Genomic DNA, 21,357 nt, shown 5'->3' with positions numbered 1-21,357 from the left:
GGTGGGGGTGAATGATAGGTGAAATTTCAGAGTATGTTCTGGAGAGAAAACCCAACGAGTAACAGCCAACTTATATAGTCTTCAGATACCATCAACCATCGGACTTCATAGTCGTTGGCCATATTCCCAATTGTCTTAATCATATTAAGAAATATATATATATTTTATTCTTAAATCCTTAAGTTAAAGTGAGTTTAAATTGCTAAACAATTGACTAAAAACATATAGATAATTTATATTAATATTTAACTTGTAAAAATTTCAATTGTGATCTTCATTAGCATGATATTTTACTCATCTTGTATTCATTGCATCACATGTGCACTTGCATGCACCGTTTTAGCCAATCACATTCATAAACAAGTAATAATGTGAGGGAGCATAAATTTTAGTTGATTTGAGAGTTATTGGTGATCTTATGACAGGCCACTAGTGTAGTAGGCTTAGGTTGCTCTTGAGTTTTCTGAACTGAGACATGCAATGTGCCTCCTTCAAAATTATTTTGTTCTAAAGTGGAGATGTCATTTATAGCAACATTTAGATTTGTTTGTTCATAATTAAAATTTATTAAAGATAACATTTATATTTGGTGAATAGAGACTCTTAGTAGGAATGACACGGGCGAAGAAGCCTAGTTGACAATTGCACTTTGCTTGATCGAATAGAATAAAGCATAAGGGTGTCAAAAACTGACTTGACACACCCCTAAACTCGATTCGAAAATTCCAATTTTGGATAGATCTAAATAATTTTTTGGCTCTTGTTCGGGATTCGAGTTAGAAATCCTAATCAATCAATTTTTTTAGATGGTTCGGTTTGACCCGCCAACCGTATATTGACTCAAAGCTAACCATCTTACCTGAAATTTAATTGTACTAAACCCACCAAGATGAAATTGACTCGAAATCAACCAGAATTCAATCTGAATTGTTGTTATGCCCTATGTTAAATGGGTTGCAAGGGTCAATGAACACGACTTGGGTTCGGATCAGATTTTCTGACCCATTTATTATTTAAGTCGAGTTTGGATCAACCAGTTTTGAGTAGGCTCAATTTTGGGTCAGACTTGAAACCTACCCACAGACCTGTAAATTTTCCAAAATGCAATATATATATGCAAAATTAAATTTTACTGAAAAAATCAAGGTGGAGCACTGCAAACGCCGCAAACGCACCATCAATCTGATCAGTGTTTGCATCGCCAAAATATTATTTCTGGCCACTTGATTCCATTTCCCCGACCAGGCATCCAGCCAAACCCTAAAGCGGCTGAAGCAAAGGAGAAGAAATATCTCTACTCGTTCTTTTCATATACCGGAATCGATGATCTCCTCGAATCGATTCCAGGTGGAATCGAATATTCAGCGGTTCCAACAACCGCCGCAGGATTTCTGCTTCGGAATGCTACAATTTTTGATGGGATTGATTGAACTTAGGGTCCCAGAAGAAGCATCAGAGCAGGCGTCTTCTTCTTCATCTAAGCAGCAGAGATAGTCGGAGAATGCTATGGGGTAGTTTATCTCCCTCCAGTACTTCCTTCACCACTTAAGGTACACTTTATTCTTCCTTTGCCTTTTCAATATGTTGAAGGATTAGAGCTCTCTAGTGTACAGAGAAGCTCTGACTTGACCATACTTCGAAAGGCTCCAGTTTATTCATTTTTATTTTTATTTTTATTTTTAATTCTAGTAATCTTTGAGGCAATAAAGATGAAAACTTTGGTTTTCTATATGATTTTGTGATTGCCACTTCATTTAGAAACATTTCCATATTCAAACACAAGGTTTCTACATGAAGAACAAGCACCAATATTTGTAGTTTTGGATCTGCTGGCATAAAAGCTGAAGTTTTGCATCTTATAACATTGCAAAAATAATCTCATTCTTGGGCAATTATTAACAAGTGATTTTTTATTAGCTTTGCATTTCCTATTTGGTATCCTGCAAAAGCAAGGATTTTTTTGCACATAAATTACTTTGGGAGATCTAATTAAGTTTTTGATTCCTACCTGATTCAAGATGTGTAAGCTGCAGCGTTGCTTTTATTTCAGAAAAGCTTGATTTTTTTTTTCATTTTATTTTCTTTTTCTTTTCTTTTCCGCGATTTAGTTTTATGATAAATTGAATTTCAAATAGAAATAGTTATATATAAAAAGATCATTGGGTATTTATCTGATCCTTTTAAATGTAATAATTAATTGTTGGTATTTTTTTCTTCTTATAAATACCTTCATAAAACGCTCATTGTATTGATTTGGAAGATTTACATACACAGCACCCAGCTCCCTTGTATTTACATATCTAACGCCAAAACTTTGATTTTTACATACATATACCGCTTTGCCTATGCTCGAGCCCCTGAATTTTGTTTCTTTTATACTAATACTAATTGATGCCACTGTAATATATATATGGCAAGCTTTCTAACTTTTGTTCCATTTACATATTTCTGTCAATACTTGTTTGTATTTTGGGTTTGCTAGCCTTATAGGAAAGATGTCTTACAGGATCTGTGCTTATCGTTTTATTTTTATTGTTCTTCCCACTTCTGTGATTTATTTTAACTTGGTTGCTGGTTCGTTGCAATATTGAATTGTTGGCTCTTAGTTTTCTGTTATTCCTCATATTTACGCTTGTTATGTTCATCCTTTAATGGTTTAGAGTAGCTTTGTCCAATATATTATCTGTTTCTTATCATATTTGTCCATCATAATCTGTTTCTTTTATTCCTTGGCATCCTTATAAACTAATTTACAGTATCTAATTCTTAGAACATTAAAGTTGGCGATGGGGATTTTGGCTGTTTGTGCCTATGGATAAAAATGTGTTTTTTAGTTTTAAAAAGTGTTGATTGTGGTAGATTTGATGTGATATGTGTATAAATATAAAAGTTTAGGTGTGAGTTATGTAAATACATGAGAATCTTGTTGGTATATATGTAAATGCCACTATTGTTTTGGAATTTGATAGATCGGCCTCCACAATCCCAGGTAAACTGGCTTCATATTTATCTGATTCATGGGAGGCCAAAAGCAATTATGGAAGATTCGCTGATATCACTTCTGTTCTTTGAAGCTGTTTCATTAGTATCTTGCCTAATATCTTCAGTTCTATTTTAAGTGTATTATATAGTAAATATCAGAGTTCAAGTGTTAGATCTATAAATATGTCAAAATATGTGTGGTATTTGTGTGAATTTCTTCATTAAGTTTTTTCCATTTAATTGTTTTAATGTGGTATGAGGTGCTAGATTTAATTTTCATGGTATAATTGTAATATCTTGATTTTTTATTCAAGCTGTCTTTAGGGGAAAAAAATTGCGCGCGATAGACGTACGCAGCGCTGCTTGCGATATTGGGTTATACCGAGGGTACAAAGGAGTTACATCCGCGGTATAAGCCCTTGTAACCTCCCTGTAACCTTCTGTAACCTACCTGTACCCTAAAATAACACTTTGGTTACAGAAAGTTACAGGGAGGTTACAAGAGGTTATACCGTGGATGTAACCCTCTTGTACCCTCGATATAACCCCCATATCGCACACAGCGTTGCGTACATCTATCACACGCAAATTGTTTCCGTCTTTAGGGGGCATTTACATACCTAGAGCTCAATTCTTACTAGTTTACATATCTAGAACCTAAACTTTGCTCTTTACATTTATAACACCCAAAATCTTTAATATCACGAAAAAGTAAAACGGCATATATGTAAAAATTTGAAATTTAGGTGTCGCAAAATGCATAAGAATTGAATGGTATGTATGTAAATATTCCTTGTGTTTATTAGTGTGATATAAAAAATTTTTAATTTATTTTTATGGATATTATTCACTCCGAGTCATCATTTTTGGAAGATTTATGCACATACTACTCAATTCCTATGTATTTACATATCTCGCACCTAACTTTCATTTTTTCCTATATACAACCTTGCCCATACATGAAAATGGTGTGTATTTCACATTTTAGAAGTTATATTGGTGAAATTTTTTATATGATAAGGAATATTTAGGTTGCATAAATATAAAAAAGAAAATTAGGTATAGATATGTAATTTCATAGGAATTGAGTGGTATGTATGCAAATTACAAATTAACCCCCCTCCCCTTTTTTAGTTTTGCCTGAATTGGTCTTGTAGTTTTAACTTCTGTATGCCTACTTCTAAATCGGCTAAGGTTGATTTTATTTTTTATTTATTTATTTTTATTGGTTGTTTGTTTTAGGGTTGTAATCAAGCCGAGCTTGAGCGAGGTCAAACTTGGATCGTGTTCGGCTCGTTCGAAATTGCTTGAGTTCGAAATCGGCACGCGTTCGAAATTGGCTCGTGAACAGTGGTTCGTGTTCGGCTCGATTTAAATATCTTTGCTCGTGTTCCGTTAAAAAATTACTTGTTAAAGTTAATTGAGAAAAATAGATGCAGAGTGTTGAATTCGAACCTGAATCAAATATATGCAAAAGAAAATAACGTAATATATATATAAGGTGAAGTTACATAGAGAGCACGCAATTTTTATATATTTACATATCCCACACCTACATTTTTATATTTATATATATATACAGAGTACTTTGTTATTTTTTCTCTGTTGTTTCATTTTCTTATAAAGTGATAATAGTGCTATTTTTGACGTGATATTAAAAATTCGAGTGTTGTGTGCGAATATAAAAAGTTGGTGTGCGCGATGTGTAAATAGACTAGTATTATGTGCTATGCATGTAAATGCCCGGACTTAACATGCATTGTGAGGAGCTTGATTTTAATTTAATGATCCTTTAATTTTTAATTAAATTATTTACTCTATATTCTTATATTAGTTTTTATTTTTTGTGTATTTTCTGTATTTAAGAAAGTGTATATTGTTAATAATATCAAAGAAATAGGTTGATGTATTAATGAGTTTATTATTATTAATTAAATTCCATCAAATAAGCTAAATAATAATTAATAAATTATTCTAATTTAAAGTAAATATTATAAACTAGTTATATCCAATAATTATATTTAATTTTACTTAACGGAAGATTAACGTGCAATATAATTTTTATGTATTTTATGTATGTAAAATTTACATTTTTAAAATTAGTAAATTTGTTATTTTTATGTAACATGAAAATATAAAAATTTAAATTTCGGTGCTATATAAATAAATATAATTACAATAAGAATTATCTAGAATTTTTAAGAGTCTGTGGGTGCAAATAAGATATATATGAAAATATATTATGTATTTTTTTTTTAAATTTATTTGGCTTTTAGAAGGATTATATTTAGATCAACATCCGATTTGCTTCATAACAATGGTGTTAATAATAAAATTCATAAGATTATATGGAATATAATAACATTGTATTGTGATTGAGAGTGTAAGCATTTCATCCTTGAATAGCTTTGCATGTTCTTAATAAACGTAGATTGTTTAATCATTATACTAATCTAGTCTCTTAGATTTTTGATAAATGTGGCTTTATTCAGAATAAATCTTCCAAAAAGTTGTTTTTTTAAATAAGAAATAATGAAAGCGACTTGTAAATTCAAAAATGGATTTCTCAGTAAATTTACAGCAAAACTGGTCGTCTTGACAAGACAACTCAATGATGCCAGAATTGGATTAGTTAGACTCCAATCAAATCTAGATCTAGTCATCGATCATATTTGGAAGTCTTGGACTATCAATTAAATAGTCAAACGAGCTTTATGTTTGCCTTATTTATAAGAAAATCGAGCGTCTCAAAGAAAAGAATCTAATGAGCTTAAGATCGCTTAATTTCAATGTCATTATGACACTCAAATTGTTAAAAAATCTTTATGATCAAGGGTATTATTATGGGTTTTTCGATCAGAGGGTTGGGGAAGTTATTCTCATATCTAGATCAAGTCATTGAATCATATTTGAAGGTTTTGAACCATCAGTTAGATAGTAAAATGAACTTCATATTGGTATATCAGTCAAATTGAGCGTCTCAACGAGAAGAACCTAACGAGCTTATGATCACTCAATTCCAATGTCATTATAATACTCAAATTGTTTAAAAAATCTATGCTCAAGGGGATTTGATCAGGCAGTTGGGTAAATTATGCTCCACATGACAAAAATTGCACTACCATAGAGACTATAAATAGACCTCATCTCTTCAATTGAGGGAGAAGGAGAAGAAGAAGAATTCTAGAGCTCGTTACATCTGAAGACTCAAAGAAAACTTCTAGCCTCGATAGCCACCGACCATTATTGCGCACCACCTATTAGCCACCATTAACTACTACTGGTCGTCCCTACTTCTCACCACCAACCTCCTGTCATCGGCAACCTTGCTTGTAAGTGTCATATCCCAAATACGAATGTTACATGTTACGCCTATATTTGTGGCCAGTTGATAACTTATGACATATATAGATGCCGACCACAACCAACCCCTTCCTTCGTTGACTACCAAGGACCTATGCTTATGATCATCGTAGCTAGAAAGTTATACCTTACCTTTCTTAGGAAAGTTTTATAAGAGCTCTTTCTTCATCCTATTCTTTTATTTTGTTTCCTTTTACAGTTATTTCGACCACTATTGGGTGTTTTATTGGTTTTGTCAAGTGACTTCTCTCCACAAGAGATGAGTTAGGGCTTCTTATCTTCTAGCATTCTGACGACATTTGTAGACACTATAGTTTCTGCTCGGAAGTTCCTTCCTCTTCCCTTTTGCTTGGGAAGCTTACTTGGATTTTCACTGCTAATTAGCTATCTGTATTTTCTTGTCCTTTTTGGGGCTTTGCCCATTTTTTTGTTCTTTCTGTGATGGATTTTATTTTTTTATCCCCCCATCTTCATCTTTTTCTTCTTGTTCACTCCATGGGGCTGCCCATTCCTTAAATTGGAAAAAGCTTGTAGCCTCTCAAACTTCTACTTTTTGTTTTTCATCTTTCTTATTTGTCATGCATAGAAGACATCTTTCTTGGACCTTGAAGTTGTGGAACGTTCAATGAGATGGAATCTCACTCTTTTAGCTTATGCACTTGGTAAAAGACCTTTTTACGATAGCCTATTGCAATCTATTGGTAATATATAGAAACTAAAGGGATATGTTGAACTTATTTCATCAACCAAATGTTTCTTTCTCTTTAAATTTGTCTCTCATGAAAATTTTGAAATGGTTATTTCTGGATTGGTGGGAATCCTTTCTTTTTTAAACATTGGACTCATGACTTTAAACCTACAAGTGACGATTTTAAGAAAATCCCTATTTGGGTAAAACTTCTTAATCTTCATTTACTTTTTTGTCCAGAGTATGATATTTCAAAAGTTAGTAAGATTGGTATCTCTCTTGCCATGGATCCTTTAATTTCTAAAAGAATTAGGCTTAATTTTGGTCGAGCCAATATTCAAATTAATGTGAACTCTTCTCTTCTCGATTCTATTATTTTATTTGTGAAAGGAAAAGAAAGATTTTTTTTTGTTTTAAATGAATGGAGACCTTCTCCTTACACAGTAATGTCCAAGCTTTTTCGTAATCCTATGAATTCTCCTAAATCTAATTCTTAGCATATTAAATCTCTTGTTTCTATTTTAGAGGAAGAAATAATAATCAAAATTTTCGTTAAAATGGCTTTAATAAAAATAGAAGTAAATCTGTTATTACTGCTCGTTCTTTACAGACATTGAATTTGAGGAATAATATTACTAATAATATTAATGTTGGCATTGTTGGTGGTTCTTTTAAGCATGCTTTTAATATTCTAAATGATTTTAGTATTGTTGTTCCTGATCTAAACATCCCTGTTGATATGATTTATAATATCAATGATATGCTAGAGAATGGTAATACTGTCTGAGTTTTGCCTATTTTAGATATTATAGATATTTCTTATGTAAATATTATTAATTCTGAAGTTCATGTGGTCAATAGTAATCTTGGTAGTGATTTGATTCCTTATAATCACTGTTCTAGTGATCTTATTTCTCTTATTCAACAAGTTGAGATTATTAATAATAATTCTATTCCTATTCAGTCTTTTGAGACTATTAATCATGGTTTTTTTGCTCCTATTGTTCATGATACATATATCAGAAATATTGCTCATCATAGGAATCCCATCCCTTCCATTCGTGCCTAGTCTCGATCTAGGAGAGGAAAAAGCAAGTAATTTTGGTTTTTTGGTTTTCTTGTTTTGGTTTTATGTTTTTTTTTTTCCAAAATTACTTGCTTGGAACGCTAGAATGCTTAATAGTGATGCCCGTATTGTTGATTATAAGAATCTTTTAGTGTTGGCTTTTCCAAATTCTGTGGATTGGTACTTATTGATAGTGCTCGGTGTTTCTATGGGATTCTAATTTGTTGTTTGGAGCTCTTGCTGTTGGTTTCTATATTGTGCTTGCCTTTTTCTATAAGCTTGCATTCCATTTTGTTCTTTACTGATTACTGTGATAGGTTGTGGGTTTTGTTTTATTATCCTTTTATTCATTTTTTTGTTTCCTAGTTTTTTTTAGTTTGTTTCTCCGGTTCATGTGATTTTTTATTATTTGTTTTTTGCAGCCATAAGATCTTCAAATTTTGATGTTGACATTGATAGTGCTGTGTTGTTGCTGTTGCCAGTAGAGTAGACTTGATGTTTAGTCTTTACTCTTCTTGCTAGTGCTGCTATTGTTAGTTTGTTTGATTGTGCTGTTTATTTTAGCGTGTATATTTTCTATTTGAGTGAGCTGTAATTTGAGTTTTCATATTGTAACTCATTGGTTTCTTTTCAATAAATTTGAGTGTGATCCTCACTTTATCTCTAAAAAAGGAATTATCTTAATATAAAAAAAAGTTTATAAATTTATTTTTACATGTTAAAATTTAAGTATTAAAGTTATATCAAGAGAGTGTTTGTTAACATATTTTTAATATAATTTAATCATAAATTTAAAGTAAATCTAAATCTTACCTAACATAAATATAAATTTAAAGTTTTAATATTTTGCAGGCCAATTTCAGGGATTTGTTTTGTCGTGACTCACGTAGCTTCTCCGTAGAACATGAATTTGATAAATAAGGATTCATTAAATCCTAAGGAGTCTCTAACAATCATTTTCCTGTTGACACGTGCTTCTCAGCGCATATTTTGAAACTTCCCCCTCCTTTCCCTTTCCTGCCGTCCGATCCTTCCCCTCACTGTTTATCCGCCGTCCTTTCCCTTCTCTTTCCCCGTTTCATCAATAAACAAAATTAGTACGTGCCAAATTTTCGTTTCCTCCAATTTCGCTGTACGCTGTTCTTCTACCGTACCATTCCTCACACCTTCATCGTGCACTGGTCCATTTACCCGCCTATAAAATAACAAATCAATCCGCTGTATTGTCCATAATACAACGCTCTGTTGAAGCAGCTTCAGAGTTCATATTCCAGCCCCTCCGTCCTCTCCCATCTCGCATGGCTTCATTCCTTCGCATATCGTTCAGCATCAACCCCACAGTTTCCAGAAACTTCCTCCCCCCTTCCCGATCCGCTCAACCGCCTCCTACAACCGACGCCAACACCCTCTGCCGCAGCTCCCCTGCCAAAGCTCCGACCTTTCAACCGGCTGCGGAAATCAACGCTTCCATTCCCACCGCCCAGCTGAAATTCGACTTCAAGTCCTATATGCTATCGAAAGCCGCAGTTGTAAACCAAGCCCTTGATTTAGCGGTACCTCTCGTATACCCGGACCGCATCAACGAAGCCATGCGCTATTCCCTCCTCGCCGGCGGCAAGCGCATCCGACCGGCGCTCTGCATTGCCGCCTGCGAACTCGTCGGCGGCGAAGAAAAGCTTGCTTTGCCTGCAGCCTGCGCAGTGGAAATGATCCACACCATGTCGCTCATTCACGACGACCTCCCCTGTATGGACAACGACGACTTCCGCCGCGGAAAGCTGACCTCCCATCGCATGTTCGGCGAATCCATCGCCATACTTGCCGGCGATGCACTCCTCGCCTTAGCCTTCCACCACCTCTCTCATTCCTCCTGCTCCATATCCCCTGCTCTCGTGGTCCGCGCTGTGGCAGAGCTTGCCCGTTGCACCGGTGTGCAAGGCCTCGTTGCCGGGCAAATCGTCGACCTCGAGTCCACCGGAGTCGAGAAACTCGTCGGAGTTGAGACGCTCGAATACATACACGTTCACAAGACGGCGGTTTTGCTGGAGGCTGCGGTTGTTATGGGGGCGATAATCGGCGGCGGGGTGGAGGAGGAGGTTGAGAGGCTGAGAAGGTATGCGAGGTGCATTGGGCTGTTGTTTCAGGTGGTGGACGATATACTTGATGCGACGAAATCGTCGGAGGAATTGGGGAAGACGGCCGGAAAGGATTTGGCGAGCGATAAGACGACGTATCCGAAGTTGGTGGGGTTGGAGAGGTCGAGGGAGTTTGCAGAGGAGTTGCTTCGGGATGCAAGATTGCAGCTTGAAGGTTTTGATGCGGCAAAGGCGGCGCCTTTGGTTTGTCTGGCGAATTATATTGCTTACAGGCAAAAGTAGAGGTTGGGAGGAGGTGATGATGTGATTATTAATAGTTGGGGGAGTCGATTAAGGTGCAATCAAAACAGGAAATATAAGATTTGAATGTTCAGTTGCTGCGACTCGGATGTATTATGCTGCTATGTTTATTTCTTACTGTGATTTTATTTTGGTTGTTAGAAATGAATTTGATTCATTTGATTTCTGGAGATTAAAGATGGGTTTAAATCAGCTAATTGATTGCTGAAACATGAGTATGGATTTATTCTGTGATTCAGTATTCGGCTGATGGAGATAGATTTTTGGACCTTATGAATGTTAAAGTAATGATACAGAGACCAATGATTTTTCGACCTTATGGTCTTTTCAGTTAGAAGGAAAATGTAATTTGACCAATAAAATGAGTATTGATTGTTGTCAATGATGGCTTTTAGGCGATGTTGAACGTTGTGAGATAAGTGGCTAGGCAATCGGGGAGATGTAATGTGCTCTAGTTTCAGATGATCACGTATGAAGTGGTAATTCACTTCAACATGCTTTGTCCTAGCATGGAAAACGGCTTTATGAGCTAAAGCTATTGCCGAAGTGCTGTCACTGTAGATTGTCGTGGGATGTAATTTTTGATTCATCACTTACTCTATAAGTTGTATGAGCTAAAGTATTTCTGTAGTAGTGGTCGCAAGGGCCCTATATTCGGCTTCTGTGGAAGATCTAGCAACAATAGTTTGTTTTTTCGCTGACCAAGGTAACAGATTTGGTCTTATGTAAACACATAAACTAGTAGTGAATTTTTTATCTCGGTGGTCACTTGCTCAGTCGAAGTCTGCACATGCACTTAAGCACAAATCACTAGATGTTATAGGAAGACCATAATTAAGTCTTTCTTTTTAATACTCGAGAAGCCATTTTAGTTGTTGAAATTGTGTGATGGTGGGATTATACATATATTGGCTAAGATAATTAACAAAGAACATGATATCCGGGCGAGTAACAGTTGAATACTGAAGAGATCCAATGGCTATTTGTACAAATTGGGATCCTTCATAGACATGCTTGATTTGATAATTCTCTATTAAGTAGTAGATAGAGGAGTCGTTACGGATTTTACATTTTGCATGTTTGTTTTATGAATAAGTTCATTTAAATACTGTGTTTGATTTAAAAAATATCCTTTGGGTATTTTTTGAATGTTCAGTTGAAGGGAATGAGAGATGGAACCCAACAGTTTTAAATTAAATTGAATTCACAAATTGTCAATTATCTTAGTAATGGTATGACTACAGTTACATGTTATTAGAATATCGTCTAGCACACCAGTAAAGAAATGCATATGTTGTTGTGACAATAAATCAATAAAGGAACTTAAGATAAATTTTTGTAAACATAAAAAAAATGCAGAAAGTTGAGTGACATTGGTGTTGCGCTTGCTTGAGATCATATATAGCCTTTTGTAACTTACATGCATAGTGAGAGTAATGAGTATATGCAAATCCCGATGGTTGTTTTTGTCATTTAACTTCTAATGTAAGGAAACATTTGATATGTCTAATTATAGAATAATCTGATGGTGGGAAAATTTGTCACGTGACTAAAGGTCTCCTAGTAATCGATTCCTTACTGTTGTGAGTATCATTGAGTAACCAAGCCATCTTTGTGTCTTACTATGGTTCCATCAATGTGACACTTAATTTTAAATGTCCACTTACATCCTAAAATGTTTTGATTTTCAGGTGGTGATACGAGTTTCCTAGTGCCTTATTGTTGTAGAGCCATGAATTCATCAGAACAGGCTTTGCGTCACTGAGAATATTGAACCGCTTGGCTGTAGGTATTTGGCTCAATCTGAGTGTAAGTGCTATGTTGAAGCTAAACAATTCTCATGGGTTTTAAATTTCTAGGTTGAGCCTGGGTTACCACATTGTGCTATTTGTGCATTGGAGAAGGAATAAGATTGTTGAATTGCAGAACAAACATGAGGATTGAGAGGTGGATTAACTGTCTTAGGTTGGCTGAGATGGGGAGTGGTGTTTTGTGGACTGATGTTAAAGGTAGTTGTTGGGAGAGATGAGATTGTGTGACTGATATGTCTTTTAGAATGCTTAATTTTCTTTGCATTTAATACCTATTTTTGAATGAAATTGTACTTAAAAAAATGGGTATTTTCATGTTTTCTTGTAGGTATAACTGATAAGAAACATGGAGTGAATTGGAGTTGAAACGAAGCGAAGCGGAGGCAAAATAGAGAACAGGGTAAATCGGTAGACTGGCGCCTATTCCCCATAAAATCCCAGAGAACCCGAGAAGGTGGTGCCTAGGCACTATAACCGTCCTGTGCAGTTTCAGCACGCCCTCGTGAGTTATTTGACAAATTTGGATGGTCGGAGAGGCACTTTTTGACATTTCTAAGTTCTGGAATTCTCTAAGAATGCGAAGAGGTCATAGATAGGAGCTTGATTTAGATTATTTCACTTGTTCTGAAGAGTTTTGAGAGGGGAATTTGAGAGAATTTATAAGGGCTTTACTTCAACATCTTGTGCAGCATTGTGGAAGATTTTGTCCTTGGAATTTGCCTCTTTTTTTAGAGAGCAAAAACTAAGTATCGAGTTTAATATTGTTTGATTTCTATTATAAACACATATTGATAAAATTGTTTGGATTAAATGAAGTTTTCTATTTTGTTCAACATGTGTAGTGAGTAGATTTCTAATACTTTTCTCGTGTTTGTTAGGTTAGATCTGTAAGATCATTAATGCTACGAAATTGATTTTTATTGCTTAATGTGATGAGTATTCTTTTAGGCGTAATTTACATTTTCTATTGGCCATACAACTTGTTGAAATTAGTTGTGACCCATTAGGACTCGAGAGAGCAATGGCGAAACGATATAGAATATTCACATTATTCAAATGACTATGGTGAAGTAGTCAGGAGGCAATGTAATTTAGGGAGATGTGTTCTAATAGGGTTTGAATAAGGAGTTTCTAGGGTGACAGTCGGAAACAAGCGCCAGAATTTAAATCATACTTATTTATGCACTTGAAAGGGGGTAAACGAGTCTTATGCTTCTTTTGTCACTATAACATCACAATTTCTTGTAGTAATATCTACAACCTACCTAGAAATTCACAAGAGAAAATTACTCTTATCAATCCTGAATTTCACCAAACTAATTGATCTAGGCAAAGTTTAACATAGGTATAGAAACTTATAATTAGTTATTAGAAAAATCACCCTTAATGATATTTCAAACCAAGATCTGAAAGTAGTAGTCTAGAACTTCACCTTTGGAATTATTTATCTCTCCTTCCCTATGGGATTGACATTTCAGACTCAATAGAGTTCTATATTATTAAAACGATACGAATACTTGTGTGAGAAACTCCAGTGAGTAATAATACTTAATTTTAAGAACTCAATCAATATGCTAGGGAGCAGATTGAGTTTCTGGTGCCTTTACCAGAATTTATATAAATTGTGATAATCGTTGAGGCAGATCAATGACTAATAACAGGGGAGAATGGGTGAGAATTGACTGAGTATGTGAAATAGTAAAGATAGGAATGAAGAAGGTTGGTGGGTAATTTATGGGTTGAACTGAAAGTTGTGATTGGGCTAAAGACATTCACCAAGAAAAATAGTTTCAATAAATTTTACATGACATGAGAAAATAAATTTTTTTCCTGAATATCAAAGCATTTGTAACATTTGTGCTGTGTATAATAGCCCGCGAATGTGCATTTGGGAGCTTTGGGAGAGTTTATGTGGCATATTGTGATGTTACAAGGGTAACGAAGGCAACCAAAGATTCTCAAGTGTTGATATTCAAGTGGCTATTGATATAAGAGTTGATACAGATATTTGTTTTTAGTATTACTAGACGTTAGACGATTGATAAGGTACGCCGCAGTGAGGATAGCCGCCGCAGTGAGGATAGCCCTGTCCAAAGATTTATGGGTAATTTAGAGGAGTTTTAAGAGAATTTCAGTTGTTTCTATGATGTGACAATGTTTTCTTTCAATAATTAGTGTTGAATGCCGTTATCTTGCATATATATGTTTTGAGCTCATTTGACATATATTCTCCTCCGCCAGAGTGAAAATATTTTATGTTTGTGTAAGTTTGTTTGTATCATTTTGTGCAAATATATAAATTGTGAAGTAGTTTCAGATTTATGACATAAAGGAATACACCAATAGTAACGAGAAAAAAAGCATTTATTAATATGACTTAATATTTGTATCGTCTATAGAAGAATAATGAAAAGGCCCGCAATTATCTAAGACTATCTTTTCTAATTTTTGATATGTAGCATTACTATTACTAAAAGGTAATTTTTTAGTTTTATTTTTGTAAAACTTGGAACATTTAGAAATACATGAAGAGATATGAAGGTGAGGGTAAGCATGTGAAAGCATAGACAAAACTTTATTGTGCGGGTGTCCAAGTCTTTGATGCCAAATGTTTGACCTTATAGTAGAATGAGAAATTGTTGTGGGGGTAAAGCCCTTGATCAACTTGACTGACTATAAGTACTTTCTTGGTGCTGTAATTACGATCAGGAATAAGTAGTTTTTCATTACCTACATGTGTTATTTCTAAGTCTTGTCCACTACTTGCTATGACATGTTCCGAACTCTTAGATGGCTAAGAAGATTGTAAATGCTTAGTGTTGTGTGCGAGATGAGCTGTGGCTCAGTTTTATATTGTCGATTTGTTCTGTGCAAATATTGACTGGCCGAGTGACCTCCCTTATTGCATATCTGACATGTTACCCCTGATCTTGATGTGTGTGTTGTTGTTTTGCATATTTTTGGTGTTTCTTTGATTCTTCTTAAAAAAAAAAAATAAATTTATTTTTTAAGATAAAACATACATAATTAAATAAAAGAAATTAAGAAATTAAATCTTTTTTTGAGACAAAACATAAATAATTAAATGAGTATATTACAATTTATAATTTTTTTATCAATTACAAAATAATAAATTCAATTATGGCTTATTATATTAATGAAATGACATGCTATATGATTACACGTAGTGCCGAACTACTTCATATCAAGTCATGATTGTGTATGAAGACTTGTTTAATTAAAATTTTAAATTGATTATTTTCTTAAATTATTATGTGGAAGATACCTACATACCACCCAATACCTATATATTTACATATTTAACACCTAAATTTATTTTTTTATATTTATACCATCTGAATCTTTCATATCACATACATTTTCATGAATAGGTAAGGTGACATGTATGTACAAATATAAGAGGGCGTGTTAGATAGGTAATTACACAGGAATTTTAATATAATTTCATAATCTTTAAGATTAGGAGTTAATTAATTAAAGTTAATTGAATTATTAGGGTTCAAAAATGGTTTCACATCTGTACTGTTGTTTGCCATGAAGGTCTTTCACAGCTAATGTTTAGTACCGTATGTGCATGTATTTAATGTTTACGGTACTTAAAAAAGAATATAAATAAGTATAAATGGCACATTTTTCTAATTATTTTAAAAAAAATTCCATAATTAAAGAAGGATTAGATTTTAATTGGTTAGAAAATAATGGCGGTCAAGTCAATGGTAGAATTAAAATTTGATGAAAGCAACTGGTTTTTTTGGACTATATATCTTGTGTTTTTAAATTAAAGGAAATACAAAAAACAATAATTAGTGCAAAATAAAGATTGGATAAACATGCTTCAAATACATCAAAAAGTAAAATGCCCTAATCGTATACCAAAAATATCATTAACTTTAGGGGGTGTAAATGAGCGAGCCCAGTCTCTGCTCGTGTTCGGCTTATTTATATTTCGAGCTCAAAAAGTGTGTTCGTGTTCGACTCGTTTGCTTAGCGAGCCGAACACGAGCCATTCATCACGAACAAAGAGTTCTTTTGACAACTCTAATCACATAGCCATCATATATTAAAAATTAGTGTAAGATTTAAAACATCATTTAAATCTAGTTTAATAATTTTTATTCTATTTTCTTAATTAATACTTTTAATTGATTATAAATCTTTGTAGCCTTGTAGTCAATTAAATTTTTTAAAAATACTACTCGTCAAATATATATATATATAGATGAGTAGTAATTTTAAGAAAATAAATTTACTACAAGACTACAAAGATTTATAAGTATTCGGCTTGTTAACTTAGCGAATGAGCCGAACACGAGCTATTTAAGAGCCCTAATTAAATTCATATTTTTAAAAGGATAATACACTTTGGAAGATCCGATTAACCATGCATGACTAATGTAGTAGAAAAATATTAAATTTTAATTATATAATTTAAATAAATAAGAAAAATTAAAGTTACAAAATAGTGCCTCAATCATATAAAAGAATGCAATTGCTAATAAATCACATTTTTAAATAAGTGGTAGTGAAAATATTATCGTAAATTTAAAAAATACATACTTTTTTATAATTTAACATTTTTTTCTCAAATTTACTCAAAATAAATTTCCTGTGCATTTATTTATTTCCCAAAAAGAAAAAAAAATAATTTCCATATTAAACTTGAATTATCATAAATAAACCAAATTATAAATTATAATTATCCACAATTAAAACCAAGTTCCAATAATATATATTACCCGCAGCACGTGCCAAGCACAGTAAATCTTCTCTTGCCTGTACTAAACCAATCAACCAAATAGCTACCCTAGTCAACAAAGCCTAAGCTACTTTGTTTAGCGTTAATTAGAGTAATTAATCGCTAATTACACCATTAATTATCTCCCCCCCTTCATGTTAATACCCTTTCCCCACATTGGTGCAACTGTCATTTCCGACAAAACAGAGCTCTTGCAGCCCAATCTAGAGAGAGAAAACATTTACTCGGAGGGAAAGGGAAAACAGGACGGGAGGAGCTCCTTCACGCCAATTTCCCTCCTTTCTCTCTCCTCAAAAGAAGGGAGGGAGAGAGAAGCAGGAGAATCTATCACACTCCTACTCGTGACCCCCTCTTCCCCTCTTCCTCCGCTGCTTTCTCAGAAGAGAGAGAGAGAGAGAGAGAGAGAGAGAGAGAGATGACTTCTGGAGGGGGAAGGATGCCGACATGGAAGGAGAGGGAGAACAACAAGAGGAGAGAGAGGAGGAGAAGAGCTATTGCTGCTAAAATTTTTACTGGCTTGAGAACTCTCGGCAACTACAAGCTCCCCAAGCACTGCGATAACAACGAGGTCCTTAAAGCTCTCTGTGCAGAGGCTGGTTGGGTCGTTGAGGACGACGGTACAACTTATCGCAAGGTTTGATTTTTTTTTTTTTAATTTAGTCCTTTGATGACTGGTTTCGTCTTCTAGGGTTTGGGTTTGGGAATGTGTTATGGCAGTTTTTTTTTTCCGATCTGGGATATGTGGAGGTTTATTAGTGTTTTTTCCTCGTTTTGTTGGTTAAAATTTCAGTTTTTTTTTAGGTTTTCTTCTAAATTCCAATTTTTTATCATGATTTTGGTTTTTATTTTGAGAAAGTTAAGATCTTTGTTATCATAATTTCGGTTTCTTTGACAAAGTTGTGATCTTTGTGAATGCAAAGAGAGCTTTTGCATCTCCTGCTCTTTTGACCACAATCCTTTACTTAAATTTTCAGCTCATAAATCCTTCTGTTTTTTGCTTTCTTCTTTTTTATTTTTTCTTGCTTTTATTGATCTGCACTCATAGCAAAATGATTGTTTTAGACCTGAATTTTGTGAAGCATCTGTTGCTTTATAGTCAGCCAGCTTTAGATCAATAGAAAAGGGAAAGAGAGAGCCAGTGAGGCAGCAGAAAGTGAAACAAATTATAGTCATTCTGAAACTGAAAAAAATTCAAAACCTATATAATTTTTAAATCTAGAAGCTATTTCTTACTATTCACAACTATAGTGTTTCATATAAATGCACTTATATTCTAATTTCTTATAGGTTCAGATAATTCAAGATTCATGAAATTTTTCAGAAATCAAAACCTGAAACATAAATTTCTGTTATTGGCAGGGATACAAGTTGCCTCTTCCACAACCAGATACAGCAATAGGAGCTCCATCTTCTAATATAAGAGCATGCTCTTCATCCCACCAGCTTAGCCCTCCATCCTCCTCCTTCCCCAGCCCTGTCCCTTCTTATCAGGCGAGCCCGTCGTCTTCCTCCTTCCCAAGTCCCACAAGACTCGATAATCACAACAACCCTACTGTCAATCCTTCCTACATCCTCCCCTTTCTTCGTAACCTTTCGTCTCTCCCTCCTCTTCGTATCTCCAACAGCGCTCCGGTGACTCCTCCCCCGTCTTCCCCAACCTCTTCTAGGCCGTTGAAGCTTAAAAAGCCCAATTGGGACTATGACGCCGCCACATCTTATCGTCATCCTTTGTTCGCTGTTTCAGCCCCAGCCAGCCCAACCCGCGGCCGCCACCAGCTGCACCCTGCGACAATACCGGAGTGTGACGAGTCTGATGGCTCGACGATTGATTCCACCAGGTGGGTCAGCTTTCAGAACACCGCTCCGGCATCTCCGACATTCAATTTGGTTAACCCTGGTGCGGCGTTGCCAGAACCTTCTCCGAATGGGGTCGGAATGGTTGAAAGAGGGGGGAGAATTGGATCTGACTTCGAATTCGAGAGTGGGAGGGTGAAGCCATGGGAAGGGGAGAGGATTCATGATGTCGGAATGGAGGAAGAGGAGGATCTGGAGCTTACATTAGGGCTTGGATGCGGCGGAGCCAAATGATGTTCTGTTTATCCATTTCTTCTAATGGATCAGAATTCTGTTGTGATCTTTGGAAGCCAAGTATGGAACAGGTATTCTTTCATTGCTTCTAGATGAGAAAACACTGAGCTGAGCTTCTACTTGGTGGAACATTCTAATCTATTCATATATTTAAAAGCTTAGTAAATTGCAGAGATTTTTTTTTTCCACATTTTCACCATTTGATTTTGAAGAAAATTGAAGCAGCTAATGGATTAGTTAGTATTTTCATTTAATGTTGAAAGAAATTTAGAGTAAGGGAGCTAAAATGTTTGTTAATTAAGCTGATTACAGGACTGCATTAGCTTTGAGGCACTAATTAGTTCGTTAAAAAAAGTTAGACAGCACTAAATGTGTGGTTATCTCTTAAATCATTTTAGTTCTAAAGTTTAAATGGTAAGATATATAAAATAGGAGTTTTTATTGATCTGTCTTGAGAATGTTTATGCCCTTATTGTACTCAAATTTTATGAAATTGCATGTAATAGCTTTTTATTTTATTTTATTTATTTATTTAAGATTTGTGTTGTCTGATTTAAGATGTTATGTTCCATTAAAATTAGAATTAGCAATTAATAATTGGTGATTATATATATATAGGACATATATACCATTCATAAAAAACTGAGTTTTACAAGCATACCAATCAATTATTATGTATTTGCATATTTAACACCTAACCTTCAAATATTTTTAATGCGACTGATACAATTTTTTTCTAATAATGATCGATGGATTGAACTTATTATTAGAAAAAAAATGGTAAATTTAAAGCTCAACGCAATTTTGTTTTTAATTTTTAAGGATGAACAGATTATTAGTTTTATTTGTTAATTAAAAATCAATAGTAATATGAAATAAAATATAAAATTTTTGTTAATTAAAAATACATTATTTTTCTTTTGTTTTTAAAATTCAATGAAACAGGATTTTTGTTAATTTTGAAAGTACCATACATCGATCGATAGATAGATATAAAAGATTAAGGCTCACGTTTGGGGCAGTTTATTTAATTTGGTGGCATTTTAAAAATGAACATGATTTATTTGGGTAAACTGTGTTTTGGCAGCTTAAGCATTTTTAAAACGCAAAAAACAACGTTTTCACATCTGATTTTTTTCAAAAAAAAATTAAAATTTATAATAACCACTGCACCTAACTTATCAATAGATTATTTTTAATAAGCTACAGCTGCCCTAAATAATTTTATGAAGTAAATTTTGATTTGAATCTAATATTGTCTGCTCAAATTTATTTCCGCAAATATTTTGCACACATTCTTCACCAATTCCGCAAAGGATGAAGATTCACTAACTTGAGTTGCATTTTACACTTGTAAAACCTTAGTGACAGATATAGTTCACATATAAAAAGAACGATGACTATTTTTTTATGTGAAGCAAAACAAAAAAAAATTCATATATGTAAATAAGGATATTTAAGCGTTAAATCTATGTAAAGTACATGAGAATTGTGTTGCTGTATGTAAATGCCCCAATTGCTAATCCACCTTCGTGACCATCTTAATTCAGATCTTAGAATCTTTTATTTATTATTAGTTAAATCAGCAATGTTCCAAAATCTCTTTAAATCGAAACCCCCAATGGGAAACCATGAACTCGCTTGGGGCCTTCCAGAAGAAATGGAGCATTTACACTCAAACCACCCAATTCTTATGTTTTTACATATCTACCACCTAACTTTTTATATTAAATAAGGAAAAACCACTATTTCAACTTTTAAAATGAGAAATACAACTTTTCTTGCATAAATAAGGTGGTATATATATATATATTTATATATAAATTAAAGTTTAGGTGTTGGATATGTAAACACCGAAGCAAATTAAATAATCCATTTAATTTCTACCGCCCGCAATAACAAGCAAACAACACCTGCAATCCACAATTACATAAACACAGAATTGAATATATAACATAACATCATCAAGTATATGCAACACAGTGAATGCATCATGACACAACATAATACTAAATATCATAACATAAACTGTATAAAATTCTATAAACAATATTCAAAATACTAAACCATTAAATGCTCTTACATCATTTTGATTATATATATATATTTCAGACGATGACTTCCAATACAGTAAATCAAGGTTCAACATATGGCAGAAATGCACCAAACTTTATATATATATATGC

General features: G+C 33.9%; 2 protein-coding genes and 1 long non-coding RNA gene across 5 annotated transcripts; all 3 read left to right on the top strand.

The window, feature by feature from the left end:
* Positions 1–1,154: 1,154 nt before the first annotated feature.
* On the top strand, positions 1,155–13,085 carry LOC110027240. Of its 3 annotated transcripts, none has more exons than XR_002294319.1 (4): positions 1,155–1,550; positions 12,187–12,280; positions 12,355–12,504; positions 12,635–13,085. It is a non-coding gene; the product is annotated as an uncharacterized LOC110027240 (long non-coding RNA). The 3 variants fall into 3 exon arrangements; XR_002294320.1 differs by having other exon boundaries at positions 12,187–12,284; XR_002294321.1 differs by lacking the exon at positions 12,355–12,504 and having other exon boundaries at positions 12,187–12,304.
* LOC110027238 (geranylgeranyl pyrophosphate synthase 7, chloroplastic-like) lies at positions 9,067–11,464 on the top strand. The gene has a single exon (XM_020728580.1). It carries the CDS (start codon positions 9,398–9,400, stop codon positions 10,475–10,477), a length of 1,080 nt encoding a protein of 359 aa, XP_020584239.1. The 5' UTR covers positions 9,067–9,397; the 3' UTR covers positions 10,478–11,464.
* Positions 13,086–17,274: 4,189 nt separating the features above from the next.
* On the top strand, positions 17,275–19,606 carry LOC110027227 (protein BZR1 homolog 1-like). Its single transcript, XM_020728563.1, has 2 exons — positions 17,275–17,717; positions 18,443–19,606. Exons 1-2 carry the CDS (start codon positions 17,499–17,501, stop codon positions 19,169–19,171), a joined length of 948 nt encoding a protein of 315 aa, XP_020584222.1. The 5' UTR covers positions 17,275–17,498; the 3' UTR covers positions 19,172–19,606.
* The last annotated feature ends 1,751 nt before the right edge of the window (positions 19,607–21,357 follow it).

The sequence above is a fragment of the Phalaenopsis equestris genome, unplaced genomic scaffold, assembly GCF_001263595.1.
Source record: "Phalaenopsis equestris unplaced genomic scaffold, ASM126359v1 Scaffold000421, whole genome shotgun sequence".
Taxonomy (NCBI): domain Eukaryota; kingdom Viridiplantae; phylum Streptophyta; class Magnoliopsida; order Asparagales; family Orchidaceae; genus Phalaenopsis; species Phalaenopsis equestris.
Note: the sequence above shows the minus strand (reverse complement) of the source record. Positions and strands in the feature narration are given on the sequence as shown.

Coding starts and splice junctions, on each gene's coding strand:
- LOC110027238 (XM_020728580.1), top strand. CDS start 9,398: ATGGCTTCATTCCTTCGCATATCGTTCAGCATCAACCCCACAGTTTCC.
- LOC110027227 (XM_020728563.1), top strand. CDS start 17,499: ATGACTTCTGGAGGGGGAAGGATGCCGACATGGAAGGAGAGGGAGAAC. Junction 17,718..18,442: donor ACGGTACAACTTATCGCAAG/GTTTGATTTTTT, acceptor TGTTATTGGCAG/GGATACAAGTTGCCTCTTCC.